The 22,240-nt window shown below is 42.3% G+C and overlaps 1 protein-coding gene across 1 annotated transcript in view; it reads left to right on the top strand.

The window, feature by feature from the left end:
- pik3r6a (phosphoinositide-3-kinase regulatory subunit 6a) overlaps positions 1-22,240 on the top strand; it is a 77,750-nt gene that overhangs the window by 19,060 nt on the left and 36,450 nt on the right. Inside the window, exon 2 of the mRNA XM_085963481.1 lies at positions 4,511-4,631. Within this exon, the coding sequence (XP_085819607.1) occupies positions 4,511-4,631 (121 nt within the window). The remainder of the gene's footprint in view (positions 1-4,510; positions 4,632-22,240) is intronic.

Below are 22,240 nucleotides of genomic sequence, written 5' to 3'. Positions count from 1 at the left end.
TTGCAGTACACTTCAATTCTTTCCACATACGTAGTCAAGTCTTCTACCTCGTTGTCGAAAGCAGTGATACTGCCACTTTTCGGCATCTTGGGTGATTTAAAATGGCGCCTCCCGCGCTTTTTCTTCTTCACCAATGGATTAAAATGGTGCCTCCCGCGCTTTTCCTTCCCCAATGGAATAAAATGGCGCCTCCCGCGCTTTTCCTTCTTCCCCTTGCTGCCACACTGCTCCTAGCATTCTGCAGGGTAATGGCGGCGACCCGCGGCTTCGGCGCATCTCACTTTTCTTTCCCCTTGTTTTATTTTCGCTACGCTGCCCGGTTCTTGAGCACCGACCGCGCCCTGTGCGCTCCACCCTCTCTCTCTCTCTCTTTTCCTCCCGACGACGCTGCACGGCCCCTTTGCAGAGCCGCTCGATCGAGCTCGAGCCTGCCGCAGTCCGGAAGGGTCAGCGCACTACCTGCTACCAGCACGATTTGCTGGAACACCTTGACTGGGGAGCCAAGCCCAGCTCTCCACAGCCTCTCCTGCAACTCTCCGAACTCCGAGGGATCCTTGGGCGGTTGCCCGCGGTCGACGCCCGTTGCTCTGACTTCGACCTCCAAGAAGCTTCTTCTCAGGGAAAGATCCCTGTGAGGTGATGCAGTACTGCAGGTGAGTTCGAACCTGTTCGTCGCCACTGTAGTGTCCGCGCCTTAATAATACACGGACTGCAGGAGAACAATAAAACAGGTATTTACTGAAGTACAGAAGCCTGCTATGGCTTTATATACAGGGGTGGTCACTGCCGGTACTGCAGTATAGAATCAGTTGTTCTCTTAAAGGTACATACACAACAGTAACCAGCTCAATGTCGAGCGTATTTTGGACGCAATTTCCCCGATTGTGATCAAAGCGGAAACTCTACCCTCTAATTCCTTGATGAAATAGGCTAATCTGTTCAACTGATTACCTAAAGCAAGCACCAATGCATCACCAAGCTGCCTCAGTTTGGTTTCCAATATCCAATCATTGCAGATTAGACCACAAAAATCTTTGCAATATATTTGGTAAATGTGTACCTTGCTATCTTTTTGCTTTTGCAACATTCCAATAGGCCAATATGTGCAGAATTGCAAATATAAAGAAAATACAATCTTGATGAATTTTCATGGTAAAGGGATTTTCTTTTACTTTCCTCTTAGAAATTTCCCCTCTTCTGCCCTTTGTTTTCTTTCCTGCACTTGGCCATATGCTGTGTGCTCCATACATCCACCTATAACTAACTGGGTGAACAGCCGCTCCCAGGATCTGATACTTTGTTACTGACCTGTAGGGTGTGTGAGTAAGTGCGGGCTATTTTCTCTTTTCTGCTAGTTCGTGGTTTGATTATGGCATTACATCCCCGTGTGTCAGTTTCAAATTGACAACTGCAGCTCAATAACTCACTGCTTTAACATAGTAAACTATTACCCTTCTAATTAAAACTATTTTTGAGCCTGTATGCTAATGGGCAATTACTTTACTGAGATTTACTTCAAGAAAATAAATGGCTCAAAATTTGTCAAGTTTCATTGAGTAAGTAATGTGTGCCCTGGCTGCTGGGCAGATCCAATGAATTGTGTCTGGGAATTTGAACCAAACAGGGAAGTCAATTTATGTTTGAAGAAGGGCTGAGTTTGTAAGAACATGTTTTCAGACTGAGAGATGCTTTAGTATAATGTTCTCAAAACTAGCCTTTAGCATGTGTGACCAATCCACAGAGCAATAAAATGAAAGTAGTGCCGACTACCTGTTTTGGGGGTACCTCGTACAGCATTCACATGCCAGAGGTCGGGCAATGTGAGATAGTGTCAGTGCTTGCCTTGGGTGTCAGCCTGGGCTCAGTGGTAGCACCATCACCTCTGAGTCCTACTCCAGGGACTTGAGCACATAATCTAGCTTGACACTTGAGTGTAATACTGAGGGAGTGCTGCACTGTCGAAGGTGCCGTCTTTCGGATGAGATGTTAAACCGAAGCCCCGTCTGCCATCTCGGGGACGTAAAAGATCCCATAGCACTATTTGAAGAAGAGCAGGGGAGTTCTCCCCAGTGTCCTGGCCAATATTTATAGCTCGACCAACATCATAGAACAGATTGTCTGGTCATTGTCTCATTGCTGTTAGTGGGACCTTGCTGTGCGCGAATTGGCTGCCGTGTTTCCTATGTTACAAGTGTGACTACACTTCAAAAGTACTTCATTGGCTGTAAAGTGCTTTGGGACGTCCTGAGGTCGTAAAAGGTGCTATATAAATGCAACTTCTTCCTTGTTTTCCTAAACATAAATGGCTTGCACCCCAAAATCTAAATTAAAAAGATTCTGATTCTTCCTGTCCCATAATTTCTTTATAATCATGTCTTGGTGGCACTTGTCCAAAGGCATGGATCCATCTTCCCACGCCATATGCTGAGATGTTGTAGGGTTAGCGCCCATGATTTCCTCTGTGGCACATAGTCTGAACTTACCCATTTCATCAATGAGTCTCTGATCTGCAAGGCATGTTCCAGTAGACTAATAGGAAAGTGACAATCAAGATTTTCAGTTTAAATGACTCGTCTTATTCAATTAGTTACATAGTAAATGAATTAGGACATCATTTTTTGAAGGAGATTCACAGCAACTACATGATTCAGTTTAGAGAGTTTCCAATTGAAGAACTCTGAATCCTAATGGGCCTCTCCAAGTGCAGACTGGTAACACAACTGATGGTGAGCCTGATACTGATATCACGATCCAGTGACCTCTTAGAACAAAAGAAGAATTCATCAAAGCATCTCCCAGTAGAACTGTATTTGTGAAGGAAAAAATTAACCTGATAAGGGTGAAGTATAATTAGTATTGTCAAATCATTTGCTAACTCACAGGAGTGAATAACATAAGCAGTCATATAAATATCACTTTTTGAAAGTTAACCACCTGTACACCGCACTCTAGAACTAAATTTAAAAACCTCGTGGAAATTTAAGGTGGTGTTCAGTTTCAAAAAGCATTTGGTTCTTAAACTGCCAAATGTTCTTTATCATGGACACTGAATGCATTATGAATTACAAACTCTTTATATTTGTGAAGTGAAACTGATCTCTCACTGCTATTGAAGAGAGCACCTGTGTAATTTTTTATGTATCTAACTGTGATTCCAGGTTAATATTTATCACCTCACTGTTTAGATCCAGGATTCAGTCAGCTAGCCATGTTCAGTTTTCAGGAGTTCAGTAGTAATTTCAGAACCTAGTTATAGTCTGTCCCAGATGTCAGTGGTATTGTTTAGCTATGATGATAAATATAATAGCGATTTCAATGTTGCACTAACTTTTTACATAGAATTACATAGAAATTACGCATGGAAACAGGACATTCAGTCTAACCAATCCATGTTGGTGTTTATCCTCCACACAAGTGATAGCAACAACAGCTTGCATTTTTTATAGCACTTTTAGTGTAGAAAAATATCCTCCGGTGCTTCACAAGGGCATAATAAGACAAGGAAGGATGCTGAGCCATCGAAGGAGGTATTAGAAGTGATGAGAAGCTTGGTCAAAGAGACGGGTTTTAAGGAGGATCTTAAATGAGGAGACGGTGGAGAAGCAGAGGGGTTTAGGAAGGGAATTCTAGAGCGTGGGGCCTCGGCAGCCAATGGTGGGGCAAAGGAAGAGGGGATGCAAGAGAATCCAGAGTTGGAAGAACCAAGAGTTGTGGGGGTGGGATAGTTGGAGGGCTAGAGGAGGTTGCAGAGAAGGGGAGAGGTGATCTGCAAATTTGGACACCACTCCCTCTAGCCCTATATTCCAAATTATTGATGTACACTGTGAATGCAAACAGTTTCAGAACACTGTGGGACACCTCAATCCATTCCCAACCACATTTGTAGATGGGTCAGATCATAGTAAGTGATTGAAATAGCAGCCATCTGTCAGATAGTTGAACCAAGTGTCTGATCTAATGCTGGCCCCAAAACACAAAAGTTTGATCTCTTTATGATAGTTTTATACATTTAACCAGTATGCTGTGACTATTATCCATTGCACAGAACTCTCAGGAGACATGAATACACATACTGGGCAACTTGCCATTTTGTATGGCTGTACTGAATATTTAGCTTGTTGAAAATATTCAGGGTATCATCAATATCAGTGAATTTTAAAGTTAGTTTTTAACTTCTCAGGGTTTATGTTTGAAACAACCGCTGATTTCTTTGGACTATAAATTATTTGTGCTTTTAATTTTAGTGGTGCAAACTATTCCTATGAAACAATTACAACAGCTTGATACTAATTATTAAAGACCATTCATAGATAGGAAAACACATAACAAATTCCCCTACCTTCCACCCGACCTCTCCCCTTCCCCCAGCAAATTAGAAGATTATTTTTGATCTTGTATATATTATATAATTTTTTTTTTTAATTCTGAATTAAAAAGTAATGGTATAGTGATTTCTATGTAATTCAAATGTGCAAATTATTCACCGTTGATGCCTTCACTTGCTTTGCAGAGACAGATATTATATCAATGGCAGATTCTACCATAACAGTGGATGACATTGAAGATGAACTTTTTAAAATTGAAAGGATAAGAGATATACTGGTTAGAAGAGAATCTGAACTCCGATACATGTGAGTATAAGAATTTTCCTTTATTTTAACATGTAGCATTTTGGTGCTTCAATAAGCTGTTGGAGGATGTGAGTTCTTCCCCTATGTCTTTGATTGTATTTATGCCATCGGAGGAAGTACCAGACAGAGGCATGGTAATGATGCCTCTTATTCACATTATATGGAGTCGTTTCCTTTCTACCCATTGACTCTTTCTGAATAATGTTTCACAAAGTAAAACACTGTGGGCCAGGTTTTCAGTGTGCCGTGAAGTGGGCTTTTAGGCATGCGGTGGCAAAAATCCCGAATTCGGGGGTCCTGACACCATGCCGCCCAAAACCTGCCTCCACGTAAGTTTCAAAGGAGGCGGGTACCCGCCCCGCACTGGGACCCGCCGACCCGAGGCGGGAAGGGATTAGTGCCAATTAACTGCCTGTTAACAGGTAGTTAACAGGCAGTTTTTAGCCTAATCCCTATTTTGAGGGTGTGTTTGGTGTGTCTACAGTGTGTCTAAAGTGTGTAAAGAAGTGTAAATTACCTGTACTTACCTTAACAGCCTTTCTTCCTCCAGGCGTCAGGAGTCCATCACTCAGCTGGCACTGAAAGCAGAATGGCCGCGATCTGTCAAAAGTGACAGCCTTCAGCTTTCGGTGCCGGTGAGAGTTCTAACTGAGTCTGTGTAGAAGGACTCAGGTTAGAAGTCAGACTGTCAGTGTTTGACAGCTTTAAACAGCTGTGAAACACTGATATTTCTTCTGTCAACACCTCTTGACAGATGAAATTTCAGTCTGTGACGTCACCTGTTGCCGGGTGGCCCTTAATTGGCCTGCTGAGCCCGCTGGGCGGGCTCAACAAGGTCAATCAAGGGAAAATCGCGTGGATTGGCTGGAAATCGATGGAGGCGGGACTAAAACCCAAAAGTTGTAGACCCACCTCCTTCCCGACTGCTGAATGAAAATCCAGCCCGTCTGTGGGACTGGCTCTGTCCAGTTATATCATTAACAAACCATGTAGCTGACCTACTTAAAGAGGCTACTTGACTATATCAGCTACTAAAGTATATAATGTACTCAAATTATTCAAATAGGCACTGCCTGCACCTTCTAATAGCCTTGGAAACATTGGCAAAGGCCTGGTTTCATCCATCTTCTGGATGCTAGCTCAATTGAGACATTGGGATGGTAGAGCCAGTGAACAGTGTGCGAGGTGGGTGGGGGGTAAAGAGGGGAGTGCACTCATTTTTTTGAGGAACTACAAAAATGCTCTGAATTGAATAACATAATTGTTTGTTGGTTTATTTTTAAAGCGTTAGGAAATCAATGACATATTTTCTGCCAAGTTCATGAAAATCTTGGTTTGAAGAAGTTGGAATGTATTTTAGAAATCATGTTTTATAAGTTTTATTTGATTACTATAACGTTGAAAATAGCTTCGACAAAACGTTTCTACAGTGGAAATGAATGCTGTGACTAATCAGTTCTTTGAAGCTTGATATCATTATTGCAGATGGGATAGCCATGGTTTAAAAAATACTGACTCCAGATAGAGCCTTGGAGTGTTTAGCAACATACAGAAGGATTAGACAAAGAAGTCAGGGTACAGTTACAATATTCTTTCCATTTGTATGTGTGGGTGTTGCACAGTTGTGTCGCTTACACCACATGCTCAGTTCAAGGATATTCATGGTTGATTCTACAATAAAAATGAGTGGGTGTGCTTTCACCTGCACAATATAACACAGGCACCATTTTGTAGAATAGAGGGTGATCAAGGAATAGTCCTTCAGCCTGAAGGACCAAACTTCAAACCTTATTATTTTGAGTGAATTGTGTTCTAAAAATCTCTAAAACATGATGTCAAACTGTCCTATAGATTCTGCAGTTGAAATTCCATGGGAGTCACATCCCAATATAAGTGCTGAGATGCCAGGAATGCCCACTGCTGACCCCAGCAGACTTTCTGGGATTAGGGAGTCATTACCTCATTACCCTAGTAATGGTGGTCGCCCTGCGCCAATAGAGGTTCATCTGGACCTAGCGCCCGCCATGATCTGCTGTAAAATTCAGTCCACGCCACAGGGCCTGGGGAGGGCGTGGTGCTGGGTATCCCGTCCCCCCTGAAAGATCAGAGATGTGTGCCCTCCTTCTGTCTCCTTTGTAAGGGGGCTGATATATGAATTTATTTTCTTTCAGTCTTTGAGGGGTCCCGACTGTGACTCATGCCCAGACCTCTCCAGGTGTGTGACCCACATCTGCCAATTCAAAGGCCTGTTACGCTGCCACGGATTATCCTATGCCATTGGCTTTGTTTCGTTTGGGTGGAAGCTCCGCCCCTTACTCGACCCCTGTGGAATTCACAATATAAGGCCTAGGACCCAACATATCTGGCTAATTTCTGGCCCTTTCTGCTGGACTTGAGGTGATGATGTCCTTCTATCGATATGAGGAGTCAGTAACTGATGGAGAACTTTAAATCAATTTGTTTCCAACTGAAAGAGAACTAATGGTAGAAGTTTAAACCTGAGTTTAACATTGAAGTTGCTGACAGGTTCAGGGAAATGATTGACTCTGCACCTGGATATTTTATTGTAAGTTTTTAGCTCACGCTGTGATGATGTTGAAGCAAACACTGATATTGCAGTAATAGATGTACTTAAATATTCATAGTAACTTTATTGCTGTAATAAACTGTAAAAATAGCACGGAGAAAAAGCTTCATTGTGCTATAAATATATTACGTCACTTGTGTGTGGTATTATTGTGAGAAAAATTACGCACAGTTGTTCAACAATAACCCCTTCAGACATAAAGATAACGGCCCGGATTTTGCGGTGGTAATGATGGCAAAACTGTCCTGGTTCGCTGTCATTACCCCTCTGAAACTGACAGCAACTTCTGTAGATAGCGCACATAAACGCGGAAATCCAGAAGTTGCTGTCGGTGATTCTACGCTTCTCCACAGGGTGCGCTGTTGAACTCCCCGGAGCCGGCAATCTTTGAGAAATCACTGATCTGTCAAGAACATAAACTTTTACCCTGCAATATTGCTCTTAAAAAAACAACCCTGAAAATGTTAAGCCTTGTTGAATGAGGTGTAACTGGGTTTTTAATGGCATACTGTTTCATAATTACTGCTGTGCAACTGTTCTGGCCCTGAGAATCTAATATTATGTTTGTGGAATATCAAATTTAAAAAATGCCATGGTTTCATATATATATATATTTTTTTAAGTTTGCTTATGATATTTCAGCTTCTACCTTAATCCCACGTGTAGGTCCCAATCTTTATTTCACTCTCTAAAGTGATTATAAAGTGAAGGAAAATCTGTGCATTTTACTTCCTGGTTTGCTGTCTTCAGTGTGATTAGCTGCTTAGCCAGCTTGATGACATCACTGTTGCTGGACGTTGGAGATCCCCTAGACTTGACGCCAGCATGAAATTACCGTCGGGAGAACTGAAATTCACACCATGGAGATTGCTAGATCTTTGTGGGCAGCGTTCTTTGAGGTCAGCAGCAAGCGCCGTCACTTCGCCGCTGGCTGAAAATTCCAGGCCAATGCCGTTCAATTGCCTGCACATTTGCCAGTCGCTGGAATTTTCCAGCATTAAAATTTAAAGTCCTCTTTGTGAGGCAGTCAGTTGTCTTGACACCAGAGTATGTTCCATAAAATAGGATGCCTTGATTGCATTGAACTTGTAACTGAAAGGAATATTACTTCTACTTTCTATATCCACCCTTGATGGACTATTCTGTGCTCTGGTGGCCTCTGCTAATTCTTGCTCTCAGGAACTGGTTAATCAGAATTCTTCTGGGGCAAATCCTGGCTGATCTGATAACATATTAGAAGCAGATGCATGGTACCTGCTTCCTTCATTATATGTGAACCACTGTGGCCCACTATAGCATCATGAAAAAACTGTGTTGCAGCAGAACACAATTTAACAGTTCCTAACATAAGGTTGTGCAGCATAGATGTGGCATTTGGAACAATAGAAAGAGGAATGATTTGACACTGGAAGGGAATGTTTTGTATGGACATTTACTGAAAATGCAACGTTTCAGTAATCAGAACTGGACACAGTAGTCAAGGAGCAGTATACAGTTTGAGCATGAGTACCATCACATTTCAGGAGTTTTTATCCTTCTATAAAAAGGTGAAGTAATCTGTTTAAATGTGTATTAAAACAGTGAATTGGCATAGGTTTAAAAACTGCAAGTTTCGAAGATGTGCATTAAAGAAAGAAAGAACTTGCAATGATAGAGCGCCTATCACAACCTCTGGACATCCCAAAGCGCTTTACAGCCAATGAAGTACTTTTGAAGTCACTGTTGTAATGTAGGACATGCAGCAGCGCATAGCAAGGTCCCACAAACAGCAATGTGCAGATAATCTGTTTTAGTGATGTTGGCTGAGGGTTCAAGTCAGATGGCCAGTTTGTGGATTGTTGCAGCTCACAATCGATTTCCAATGGAGAAAATAAGAGTTAATTGTCTCATTTAATTTTGCGAAGAGTTGGAGATCTTGGGGGCGAAATTGGGTGCATTTGCGCCTTCCATTAGCACTCCCAGGGGGCGCTAATGGGCTGCAAATGGCTTTGCGACCAGGTGTGGCGCTGACATCAACTCCCGCCATATTCGGCAGGAGCTTTGCTATGGCATTTCGCCCCAGTTTCCTTTGCCCGGAGATCGTGATATCACCGCCATGCATATCGCCCCGGCAGCGCCCTGGACCCAAAATTGACTTCCGCCCACTGCAGCAGCACCAGTCGAAAACACCGCCAGCTGCAGGAGGCATGCATCGGGCGGCCGGCCGCTTCGGGGGTGATGATTAAGTTTTAAAAAAAACTTGCCTTTCTTGTTCCAGTTTTTTTCACGGGTTTCTGCCCGCGATCAATCAGCCCGGCACTCAGCTTGAATGCCGGCTGAACGCGTGGGATCGCGGCTGCCTTGGTGGTGCAGGTAGGTAATTTTTATATTGCAGAGCCTGCAGCAATGGCCCTTCCCTTTAAGGGAGGGAAGGAGCCTTTGAACGTGACAGCGCTGCACGGCCCGGTGTGCAGCACTGCTGAAGTCTCCGCCCCGCCTGCTGCCGATTGTGCTCCAAGAAGGAAGTGGAGCTTGATTTAGTGCTTCATTTCCTTCTTGGGGCACAAACGGCGAATTTTTCAAAAGATTGAAATTGTTGGCGCCTGGCGCTAACTTTTCAAACTTAATTAGCGCCCCAAATGGGGCGATAGAGAATTTCTCCTCCCTTTTCTTTAAACCTGCAGCTCAAGGCTGGGGGATGGGGGGGGGGGGTGCGGGTGGAAATGCAGTTGGTTTTATTGATGGGCCTATTAGTGAATCACTGATTGTGAAAGGAGACAAGGGCCAACCCTCTCACTGTGTGGGCACAGAGAGGGAAACACAACAAAGTGACACCTGGGCATGTCGCCTTAAGCCCAGAGCCAATCAGAATCAGAAGGCTAACTGTGGAAAAAATACATCAACCTGCTAATAAGCACAGTGTGGTGTATTTTTATTATTTGTCTTGCTCTTAAAAAAATTTCACCCACCACCAAACCCCTAGACATCACTCCTTCTTTAAAAGAAATAATTGCTAGGTTTCTCTCATGGGAGGTTTTCTAAATGATAGGTTCTTCTTTTACTTTCTCCAGTTATCCAAGTCTAGGTTGCTTCATACTTTTCCCTTTGTACACCTCTGCTTTATTTACCTTTCTCTAATAAATTGATTAATTTGATGGTGAAAGCAGTTTTGCTTGGGCTGTTTTTCATGTGCACAAATAAAAAGGCGTCCTCTCGGATTTATTAACTAAAGTATTGCGATGCTAAACACTGCTCTTTTGATCAGATAATGGAGTGTAATTTTGTTAATAGCTTGGTAATTTGCATATCTTCCAACCAGAACACATTTAACTGATCTGTATACAATGTTACGCAACTGCACAGCACTTTGTAAGGCTTAGAAATTGTAGGTGTAAATTATTTAAATTTGCCTTTTTTTTAAAAAAAGAGACGAGTTCCCTTCTAATTCTCTACATTTGAGGTTTTGTGACCTCCCAAAGTATTGTATTTTAATGTCCCATCTGATCACCGCCTAATCAAAGCAGTGCCAAGCAGATAATATAATAAAATAAGTGGGCAGAAATGAGCTTTACCAGAAATTTTTATTTCATTTTGTTTTAATGAGCAATGTGCTCTTTGACCCTGAGCAAAATAACAATACAGTGCTTAACTCTCATTGGCAAGATAACTGTTTTCTGAGACCAAAATAGCAAAGCGTTAGAGTCTTTTTGTAGAATGCTTATAATTATGTCTTGGAAATGTGTAACATGCAAGCTGCATGGAGTTCCACCTAAATGCAGTAACTTTGACAAGTGTTGCAACAGATGAACTGGAAGATTGAGAGCTACTGTTCAGCTGTATCTGGTCCAGACAGTTTCTCATATCTCAGAACAAATATTTTTTTCTTGATGAAGCAAGTTTCTTTCAAGAAGCCCTGCTACTTTTCACAACAGGCAAGTAAATCATTTTTCAAATCAATTATGTCTTCCAGACAGATCGGGCATGCACTGCTGTCCCATCCTACCATCTGCTTGATTATCAGATCAATCACTTTATGTTTTCCTGTGTACAGTCTGACTGTCTCTGAAATTCCCTCCTTAAACCTTTCCGCCTCTCCACCTCTCTCACCTCCTTTAAGATGCTCCTTAAAAGCCACCACCTGTCCTAATGGCTCCTTCCTTGGCTTGGTGTCAATTTTTTTTGTCTGATTATACTCCTGTGAAGCGCCTTGGGACATTTTACTATGTTAAAGGCGCTATATAAATGCAAGTTGTTGTTGGTTGTTTTCAAACAGATAACCGACACCAAGTGAGAGATTGCAAGCATGCCTTTTTTTGTCATTTCAGAGATCTGGAATAACATTTTTGCAATGTCCACCTATCTATAAATGACCTGGACTTGGGTATACAGGGCATAATTTCAAAGTTTGCACATGACATGAAACTCAGAAATGTAGTAAATAGTGAAGAGGATAGTAACCGACCTCAGGAGGGTATAAACAGACCTGTGAAATGGGCAGACACATGACGGATAAAATTTAACGCAGTGAAGTGTGAAGTGATTCATTTTGCTAGGAAAAATAAGGAGAGACAATATAAATTAAATGTTTAAAGGTGGTGCAGGAACAGAGAGACCTGGGGGTGTACGTACACTAGTCTTTGATGGTGACAGGACAAGTTGAAAAGGCATACAGGATCCTTACCTTTATAAATAAAGGCATAGAGTACAAAAGCAAGGAAGTTATGCTAAACCTTTATAAAACACTGGTTAGGCCCCAGCTGGAGTATTGTGGCCAATTCTGAGCACCACACTTTAGGAAGGATGTGAATGTATTAGAGAAAATGCAGAGGAGATTTACTGGAATGGTACCTGGGATGAAAGACTTCAGTTACATGGAGAGACCAGAGAAGCTGGGGTTGTTCTTCTTAGAGCAGAGAAGGTTCAGGGGAGATTTTATTGAGGTGTTCAAAATCATGAAGGATTTTGAAAGAGTAAATAAGGTGAAACTGTTTCCAGTGGCAGAAGGGTCGGTAACCTAAGAACACAGAATTACAGTCATTGGCAAAAGAACCAGAGGGGACATGAGGAAAAAAAAACAGTGAGTTGTTGTGATCTGTAATGTACTGCCTGAAAGGATGGTGGAAGCAGATTCAATAATAACTTTCAAAAGGGAATTGGATAAATACTTGAAAAGGAAAAATTTGTAGGACTATGGGGAAAGTGCAGAGTGGTGGATCTAAATGGACAGCTCTTTCCTTCTGTGTTTTATCATTCTATGATTTCAAAGTTCTCCTCCTTGTTTTCAAATCCTTCCATGACCTCGCCCCTCCCTATCTCTGTAATCTCCTCCAGCCCCACAACCCCCTGAGATATCTGCGCTCCTCTAATTCTGCCCTCTTGAGCATCCCTGATTATAATCGCTCAACCATTGGTGGCCGTGCCTTCTGTTGCCTAGGCCCTAAGCTCTGGAATTCCCTGCCTAAACCTCTCCGCCTCACTTACCTCTCTTTCCTCCTTTAAAACGTTCCTTAAAACCTACCTCTTTGACACCATCCCTAATTTCTCCTTATGTGGCTCGGTGTCAAATTTTTTGTCTTTTCATATTCCTGTGAAGTGCTTTGGGATGTTTTACTATGTTAAAGGCACTATATAAATACAAGTTGTTGTTGTTGTGATTCTATGATCTTGAAAAATAGACTGTCATAAATAAGTAATTACACCCTCTCCATTCAAACCGATCTGTTACTCCCTGCCATGGTCAACCTGCCATCACTGCGCGGATCACGGGTTCTATGAAGTTTTGGCAAATTTGCACCAGGGATCCATTCCTGCTAAGACTGTCTAACTCTTTGCTGAGTCCTATCACTGGATACATTTTTGACTCTCCCTCTCCATGATACTCCATGATTAGTTCACACATTTTGTCTTTCTGCAAGTGGTCTTTGATTTGTTGAAGATGTTGCAGTGTTGCAGGAAGACCCGAGGTCAGTGTCACAATGTAATTTGTGCTTACGGCAGTATATTTGCAGTAATCAGTTTTTTGCCTGGCTATAGTGAGACACTATACTTGTATTGATCAGTTTCAGTCTGTATTCTTGATGGTAATTCATTGAAACCAAGGAGTGACATTGAAGGGTTTGTGTTCAGTTATCTGCATATGTTGAGCACATCTTGAAGTCAGATAGCATGCTGGCACTTAATGCCAAGGCTCATATGTAAATAATGGCCACTTGGAGAAAACCACATGGGTGCTCAGGAAAATGTAGCTCAGAAAGGAGTCAGTGTCTTCAGGAGGAAATGTGTCTGCAGATATAATTGTGTTATGTGCTCATTCATAGGGGGAAAAACTCAGTATTGACCGCTTTGGGGCGTTAACATCGCGAAATTGAGTTTTAGCGCCCCAAGAGGGAAGTGGAGTGCTAAATCAAGCGCGTGCAGCACTGCCGCGTTCAAAGGCTCTTTCCCTCCCTAAAAGGGAAGGGCCATCGCTGCAGGCTCTACCTGGACCACCAAGGCAGCCGCGATCCCACGCAATCAGCCCGGCACTCAAGCAGAGTGCTGGACTGATTGATCGCGGGCAGCAACCTGTGGAAAAAAACTAGAACAGGAAAGGTAAGATTTTTTTTTTCTTACCTCGACCACCTCGCCTTTAATCATCGTCCCTGAAGCAGCCGTCCATCCAATGCGCGCCTCTTGCAGCTGTCGGTGTTTTCGCCCGGCGCTGCTGCAGGGGGCGGAAGTCACTGTCTGGTCCGGGCGCTGCCGGGGTGATGCGCACGGCGATGTGGTCACAATCTCTGGGCGAAGGAGATCGGGGGCACAATGCCGTAGCACCGCTGCAAAACTCCCGCCGAATATAACGAGAGTCGATGTCAGCGCCCTGCCCAGTCGCAAAGCCATTTGCACCCCTTCTGAAGTGACCAATTTATCTTCTTGTCCTGCAATCATTGTTTAACTTAAAATAGTATGCTGGATTTACCTTTTCTTATTGTGTTTAATATTTTATAAAGTCCTGTCCCATTCATTCCCTTTTCAAGCTGGTGTTTGAGTTTCACTAGACATTTCTCATAACTCAGTCCTCCACCACTAGGAATCAGCCTCAAGCCCCTTCTTTGTATTGTCTTCGTGACCAGAACTGAATACAGTACAGAGGGTGCAGCCTGACTGAGATACAGTTTCAAAATTCTACAACATTCTGTTCACTTGATAGGTTGCTGCACCAGAATGAGTAGACATTCTATGCCTCAAGACTAACATCACGCCCAGATCTGTTTCAGCTTCTACTCTAGCAAGCTTAGCATCAATTATTGCTTCTCTAAATCTTTCTGCCAATGTATAATACATTGTATTCAATTTCATCGGCAGTCATTATACCCATTTGCAAATGTATGAAATACAAGTAGGTAGAAATTAGAAACTGGATTCATTACTCAACTTCCCACCTCTGTTGCTGCCACCCCATTCCATACAGGAAACTTTTTTTTATCCGGCACCGACGGGACCGACGTGGTGCCGGTTCATCAAAAATTCCGGATAACCGAAAGCTATAGTTAAAAGATACGGAGAGATGAGAGCTCCGTATAAAGCAACAAACCCTGTTGCTTAGCAACAGGTTCAGAACAATGGCCACAAGTTCCAAGCGTCTCTGTAGCTTAGCAACAGCTGCAGCCACACCCTTGCACAGCAACAGATGGAGGAAGGCAAGTACAATATGAAGTAAAACTTACCTGAACCTACTCCTGAATTTTGCCGGTTAACCGAGACTTCCGGTTATTTAGGTGCCGGTAAATTGAAAGTTTCCTGTACTTGTTTTCTACATTAAACATGAAAATAGATATCTTTATTTTAAAAGTTTCTCTGCAAACACTGGTTAGTATCAAAGATTAACAACAGGAGGGAAGGTGGGAACTGGCAACAGAGAGATGCGAATAATTGCAGTTTCTTTTTCAGTGGAACTGTCCAGCTGTATTAATGGGATAGCTCCACTGAGGTTGGCCGGGGTGGGGGGCATTGGGGTGGCTAATAAGTGGAAATGCTGAGCCCAAGTTGTAGCACTAAACCTCAGCATAAATATCTGTAAAGCGAGGAGATCCGCATTCATGTGATGAGCTACGTGAGACATTGAACTCCAAATGTGAAAGGAGTGAATGCAGAACAGTATCCCATAGCACTGCATCACTTCTTGCCTCCAGACGTGGAAGTGTTTCCACTGGCGGGTGGGTCGGTAACCAGAGGACACAGATTTAAGGTAATTGCCAAAAGAACCAGAGGGGGAAATTAGATTTTTCTTTTTACGCAGCAAGTTGTTATGATCTGGAAAGCACTGCCTGAAAGGGTGATGGAAGCAGATTCAATAGTAACTTTCAAAAGGAAATTGATTACATGCTTGAAAAGGAAAAATTTGCAGGGCTATGGGGAAAGTGCGGGGGAGTGGGACAAGTTGGATAGCTCTTTCAAAGAGCTGCAAAGGCTCCTTCTGTGCTGTATGATTCTATGAGCTGAGGGGGAGGGCTAGTAAACCACAGACTCTGCATGATACTCTTGGACAGAAACGCACTATCCCACGCTGTTCACACATAGTTTATTGTCTTATGCAATGCAAAAATGCTGATAATTATGTGATAAACTGGAATAAGACTGAAATAACATTAAAATGACACTCTTTTCCTTTAATTCAGCGATTGCCAACTATAATGATTATTAGAAACATCTGCTGTTGGATTAGTAAAGCACAAGGTGAAAAATAATAGTGCATAGAATTGTGTAAAATTAGCACTATTTAGAATGAAAGACCACCACTGTTGTAATGAACTGAAAAATCTTGGGCTTATTGAAATTCTACAGCACAATGTTGTACTAAAGGTATGATTGCTGTAGTCAGATATTTTCTAATATCCAGTGAATATATCTGCCAGTTAGATGGATGTTTAGATAAATGGTTTATTAGATTTGTGACTGCATGTACGGTATATCAATATTCTTTTAGACATTCTCAGTGCTTGTTTCTGCTACGATTGCCATATTTCATGTTTTAATAATCATAACCCTATGCCTGGTATAGGAGAGATTACAATAACACAATTGTCGTATAGTTCTGTAATTGTCTTATACAGTTCCTGGCATCCTTCATGTGGCATGAGTGAAATAATACAACATTTTGAAGTCACACTTTATGAAAACCCTATAGTATAGTAAGAAAACTCCCCAAATTTTATTGCTGGTGCAAATAGTATTTGTGAGTAATATTAGGTGTCTGTACCTTACTTCATAGTGTATGAAAAATAAGCTGACTGTAAGGTACACCTACACACTGGGATGTTGAGTGTGGATTCCCTACTGATTTGGTTATATTTTCCCTTCCACCTGAGTCAGATAGGCCTGAAATTTAAAAAAAGATGCTCTATCTACTATTTTTGCTGATCGGTGGAATGGGCGTAGATTAATCTGAATGAAATCTAAGGGTCGGATTTGTTCTGGGGCATTCTGACTGAAATTCCAACAGTCCACATCTGAGTGTGGAGGGTCCACAACTACTTCTTGATTCTTGGACCCCTCTGGACAGGAATAACTTTGGAATTCCCTCGAGAATAACTTAACAAAGTGTTACAGTCTTACACTTGTGGTAATGCCACTTAGCATGAGTGTGAAAATGCAGTTGTCTGATTAGATGGATATGGGAATAATAGTTTTAAATCCAGCAATTTTTAATAATTTGACTCTGAAGAGGAAGATCATAGGTGACAGGTTAAGTTGTTATATGATGTGCCTAAGTGCAATAGCACCTTGAACACCAACCTGAACCCTTGTACCTTTTGAAAATGCACTGCTCAAAACTAAAGCTATTCGATTCTATATTCTCCATAGTTCCTACTTCTGCATCTCCTGCTGGTATTTCACAGCATTGGTCACTTTCTTACTCATTGTTCTCGTGAAACAATATGTGCTGAAATTCCTCTATTAATAAAAAAAACTGAGTGCTTCTTTTTCTCCATAATTAACGGCTCCAGGGATTACTAGGTAATGGCACTGAATAAGTAAGATTTTCTGCTTCTCCAATAAAAATGCCCTGAAGGCCTTTATTTTTCCTGAACAAAGATTTTGTCGTATATTTTTGTAATGTATTTGATGCAATGTCAGATAGTTAAGTTAAATCCACTTTAGGAATTGCCTTCAGCTGGCTGTGTCTCTGAAAGGACTCATTGTTCTGGAGCTGCTCAGTCAAATCCTGATATCATATTCAATGGGAAACATCTGTCCTAAATGAGATGTCTTTGTTTCATTGCCTTTGCTCGATAACTGTCAAAAAGTTGCCTGGTGGCTACAACAGCCTACTTGAGATGCTAATTTCTACACATTGACAGGCGAGGGAACCGACAATTGTAATCTCTCTGATTGATGAACCATTAAGGAAAAATTATGGAGAAAGCAATGTTTAACACGCCTTCTCCAAAGTGTGACTTCATAATGTTATATTATTTCACTCACGCCACATGAAGGATGACAGGAGTTAACATTTAACACCTCACTTTGCAAAGTGTAAGATCTGTCAAACTTTCAATCTATTTGTTTTGTTTACATTAAGGAGATGGCAATAACATGAAAGACATTCCCATGGCATAAATCACAGCTCTGGTTGCTCAGATTTAGTTCTGGTAATCCAAAGCTCGACTGCTCATGTCCTAACTCACACCAAGTCCTGTTCACCCATCACCCCTGTGCTCACTGACCTACATTGGCTCCCGGTTAATCAGCGCCTCGATTTCAAAATTCTCATCCTTGTTTTCAAATTCCTGCAGGGCCTCGCCCCTCCCTATCTCTGTAATCTCCTTCAGCCCCACAACCCCCCTGCACTCCTCTAATTCTGCCCTCTTGAGGATCCCTGATTATAATCGCTCAACCTTTGGTGGCCGTGCCTTCTGTTGCCTAGGCCCTAAGCTTTGGAATTCCCTGCCTAAACCTCTCCGCCTCTCTACCTCTCTTTCCTCCTTTAAGACGTTCCTTAAAACCTACCTTGTCACCTGCCCTAATTTATCCTTATGTGGATCGGTGTCAAATTTTTGTCTTAAAATACTTCTGTGCAGCGCCTTGGGACGTTTTACTACGTTAAAGGTGCTATATAAGTACAAGTTGTTGTTGTAAGAATTCTGACTTGTCTTGATAAACCAAGATTCTCATTGTCCCCATACAATAAGACAAACATGACTCTTTCATCCAAAGATTTTCTCATTTAGCAATAACAACAGCAACTTGCATTTATATAGCAACTTAAGCATAAAAACTGTCCCACAGCACTTCACAGATAGGTGTAAGGGAAATGAATGTCAAGCCAAGAAGGGAGGGATTTGCAGGAGTGACCAAAGTTTGGGTAAAAAGATCAGTCTTGAGAAGTTTTTTTAAAGATCAAGAGAAGAAGAGAGTACATGAGTTTAGGGAGGGAATTTCAGAGTGTTGGACCCAGACAGCTGCAGGTGCTTCCACCAATGTTGAGGTGAAGGGGCGGGAGAATGCACAAAAGGATTGAGTGAGAGGAACATTGTGTTCGGAGGGGTGTTATAGGACTAGAGAGGTTGCAGAGAAAAGGTGGGGCAAAGCTATGGAGATACTTAAACATGAGGAGAGGTAAAGCTTGGTGTCATCACCGTGACTGTGGAAGTAGATCCTGTGTCTGCGCATGATGTCACTGAGAAACAGCATGTAGATAAGGAAGAGGAGGCAGCAAAGAGAGATATTTGGGGACTCGTGAGGTAAGTGTGGTGGAGGGAAGAGAAATAATCACAGGAGACATGCTGGCTATGCTCTGATAGGAATGGAGTAATGCAAGCGCAGTTACACACAGCTGGACAATGGAGAAAAGGCATTGGAGGAGAACGGCATGGTCCACCTGATTACATGCTATAGAGGCATCGAGAATGATGAGAATTATCGCAGGCACAGAGGATGTCAGCTGTGAAATTTGTTAGGATTGTTTCAGTGCTGTGAGAAAAGAAGCCAGAATGGAAGGATTCCACCTTAGTTACAGGAGAGATGGGCATGGAATTGGAAGTTGATGACAAATTTAAGGGCCATAGAAAGAAATGGGAGGTTGGAGATGGGGTAGTAATTGGCAAGGACTTGAGGACCGAGGGTGTTTTATTTTAGAGTGGGCGACAGTAAAGCGTTGCCTGGGTACAGGAGAAAAAGTGGGCACAGAAGGTCACATGCCCATAACAGAGCCCACACTATTTTCTTTTTGTTAATTTAATTGCAAGCAATATCAGATGAGCTCCATTATGAATGTGGAATCTCACCCAATGTTCCTCTCTATGCTGCACTCAGGCAGTGCTTTATACTCCGGTGCTAAAGGTGAAAATCTACCCCATTGTAGTTGTTTCTTGGTTGAAAGGTATGATGCTATTGCATGTCATTTGTAATGTGTTGCTGTGTGAATAAGATTGTATTCAGTTTTAGAAAACGTAAGAGAAATGAGCTTGTGTCCTTTTTTCAAACAAGTTAATTTTCTGATTTGAAAAGAACATCACCTAGAGTGGTTGAGTAATAAGCGTACAGTTGTCCAATGCACATCTTGTTCTCAAATCAGCCTCTGGAAAAGACAACCATTAATGACATTTCCTGAAGTTATTGTAAAAATTACATCAAACCCACACTCATAATGTCATGGAAATATGAAATGAATGTGGAAAAGGGTAAATGTTTTGGAATGCTAATGAAATATAAAGCATTGCATTCAATTACAAAGCTTTGTTAGCTTTAATAGGAACAAATCCAAGATTAAAGAAATTGAACACAGGTCCTTTTGTATGCATCATCTAGGAAACATAGGAATATATCAATAGAAGTAGACAATTCAGCCCCTCAAGACTATTCTGATATTCTTTTAGATCATGTATGATCTGTATTTCAACTCAATTTTATCCGCCTTTGCTCCATATCCCTTGATACCCTTACCTAACAAAAACCTATTAAAGTCAATCTTTAAAATTTCAATAGCCTTTTAGGGAAACGAGTTCCAGATTTCCACTATCTTTTGTGTGGAAAAAGTGCTTCCTGATTTCACTCCTAAATAGGCTTGCTCTAGTTTCAAGATTAAGCCCCCTTGTTTTTGATTCCCCCATCAGAAGAAATAGCTTTTCTGTATCTACCCTATCAAATCCTTTTAGCATTTTAAAGACTTTGAGTAGCTCACCCTTCTAAACTCCAGGGAATACAAACTGAGTTCATGCAACTTGTCCTCATAATTTAACCCTTAAAGCACATTTATCATTCCGGTGAACTCCATTGTACCCGCTCCAAGGCCATATCTTTCCAGAGCTTCAGTGCCCAAAACTGAACACCGTACATCAAGGCTCTGTAACTGGAGTTTCACTTCTTCACATTTGTATTTTAACCCCCTTGAGCTAAAGGCCAACATTCCATTAGCAAAAATATTTGACAGCAAAAAAAGAATTCTTCCCATTACTTGAGTATTGACTCCCTGATCTTGCTGCTCTTTTCATTATATTCAATCTCAGTCAAAAATAAAATCAAACCAAAGTGCTTTTCAAACTAATACAAAAGCAAAATACTGCGGATGCTGGAAATCTGAAATAAAAACAGAAAATGCTGGAAATAGTCAGCAGGTCAGGAGAGAGAAACAGAGTTAATGTTTCAGGTCGATGACCCTTCGTCAGAACTGGAAAAAGCTGGAGATGGAACAGGTTTTTAAGCAAGTGTAGGGGCAGGGAGTGGGGGAGGGGAGGAAAGAACAAAAGGGAAGGTCTGTGATAGGGTGGAAGGCAGGAGAGATTAAGAGACAAGAGGGGTGCTGGTGCAAGGCAAAAGGAGATGGTAATGGGACAAGTTAAGAAACAAAAGATGGCTCTAGATGAAGTGTAAATGGCACTGGCAGAATGAAAGACAGCTGCCATGTGAGAGAGAAAAAAAGCTTTTTAAACTAATTGAATTCTCCAAAATCATACATATCTCTACAGTGTAGAGTGAAGAGACACTGGTTCAATCTCCCTATTGTACTGATTTCTCACTTCCAGTGGTAGGGAGATGGTGAGCACAGGCAACCTAGTTCTCTACTCCGAGAGAAAGAGAAGGAATAATTGAGTTGTCAATTGGCTGCTATCACGCATCTCTTAGTGGGAAACTGACGAGCAGGATTGCTTGAATCCTGGAACAGGGCGGGGGGATGGAATTTTCATGTGAAAAAAATGGGTGGGTTGGAGGCGGTGGGGGGAAAGTTAAAGTTTAAAAAATCTAAAACCCGACCCCAACCCACCCACTTTCAACTTTTACTCAGGCGGGATGGGGGGCGGGCAGCCAACCTGCTGCCACGAGGCGGGTTGTCATTTTAAATATAATAATGAGGCCTGAAGCCACTGCTTTAACCAGCTGTGCAGGTTTAACTGCAGGCGGCCGGGGATCCCAGGGCTCGGGATTCCCGGTAGCTGCAACCAGGCGCGCACAGCCTCGGGGAACAACCCTTGTGAGCTGGGAGGAGCAGCAGTGCTTCCTCCCCCCACCCCCCCCCCCCCAAGCTCATCCACCAGCAGCCCGCCCCTCCCTGGGGTCGGGAATCGGAACCGACCCCGCACCACCTTGTCCTGCAGCCTCCGGGTCAACATTCCCCGCCCGACTGGAAGCCAGCCACCATTGACGTTGCATGCACGCTGTGGAGTTAAAACTACAGGTGGTGCATGGCCCAACAAGATCTGTGTGGGTAAGGTGAGGTGAGGAGTGAAGTAAAGGGATTTCATAACCTTATACAATTAGTTAAAATAATTAGAAGAACTGACTTTAAGCTCCAGTGACTCCAGGTTTCCCTTCCACTGGAAAACAACACTTCAACACCACTAACATCGCAGATGTAAAAAAAAATTGGTTTATGAGGGAACCGGTGCACTATTCTACTCTATGTCTTGTCCTGACTCTATTCCTGACTTAACATATTTCCACTGACTGATTCATGCAGTATGTGGCATAGGAATATGTAGAATTCGTACCCTGTTCTCTCGGCTAGAGGATTGGCTTAGCATCTGCAAGCAGACATTTATGGCAGTACAGAGGATAAATAAATAAA

Source organism: Somniosus microcephalus, chromosome 21 (genome assembly GCF_052327205.1).
Source record: "Somniosus microcephalus isolate GS21.2 chromosome 21, FLI_Smic_1.0, whole genome shotgun sequence".
Classification (NCBI taxonomy): domain Eukaryota; kingdom Metazoa; phylum Chordata; class Chondrichthyes; order Squaliformes; family Somniosidae; genus Somniosus; species Somniosus microcephalus.
Note: the sequence above shows the minus strand (reverse complement) of the source record. Positions and strands in the feature narration are given on the sequence as shown.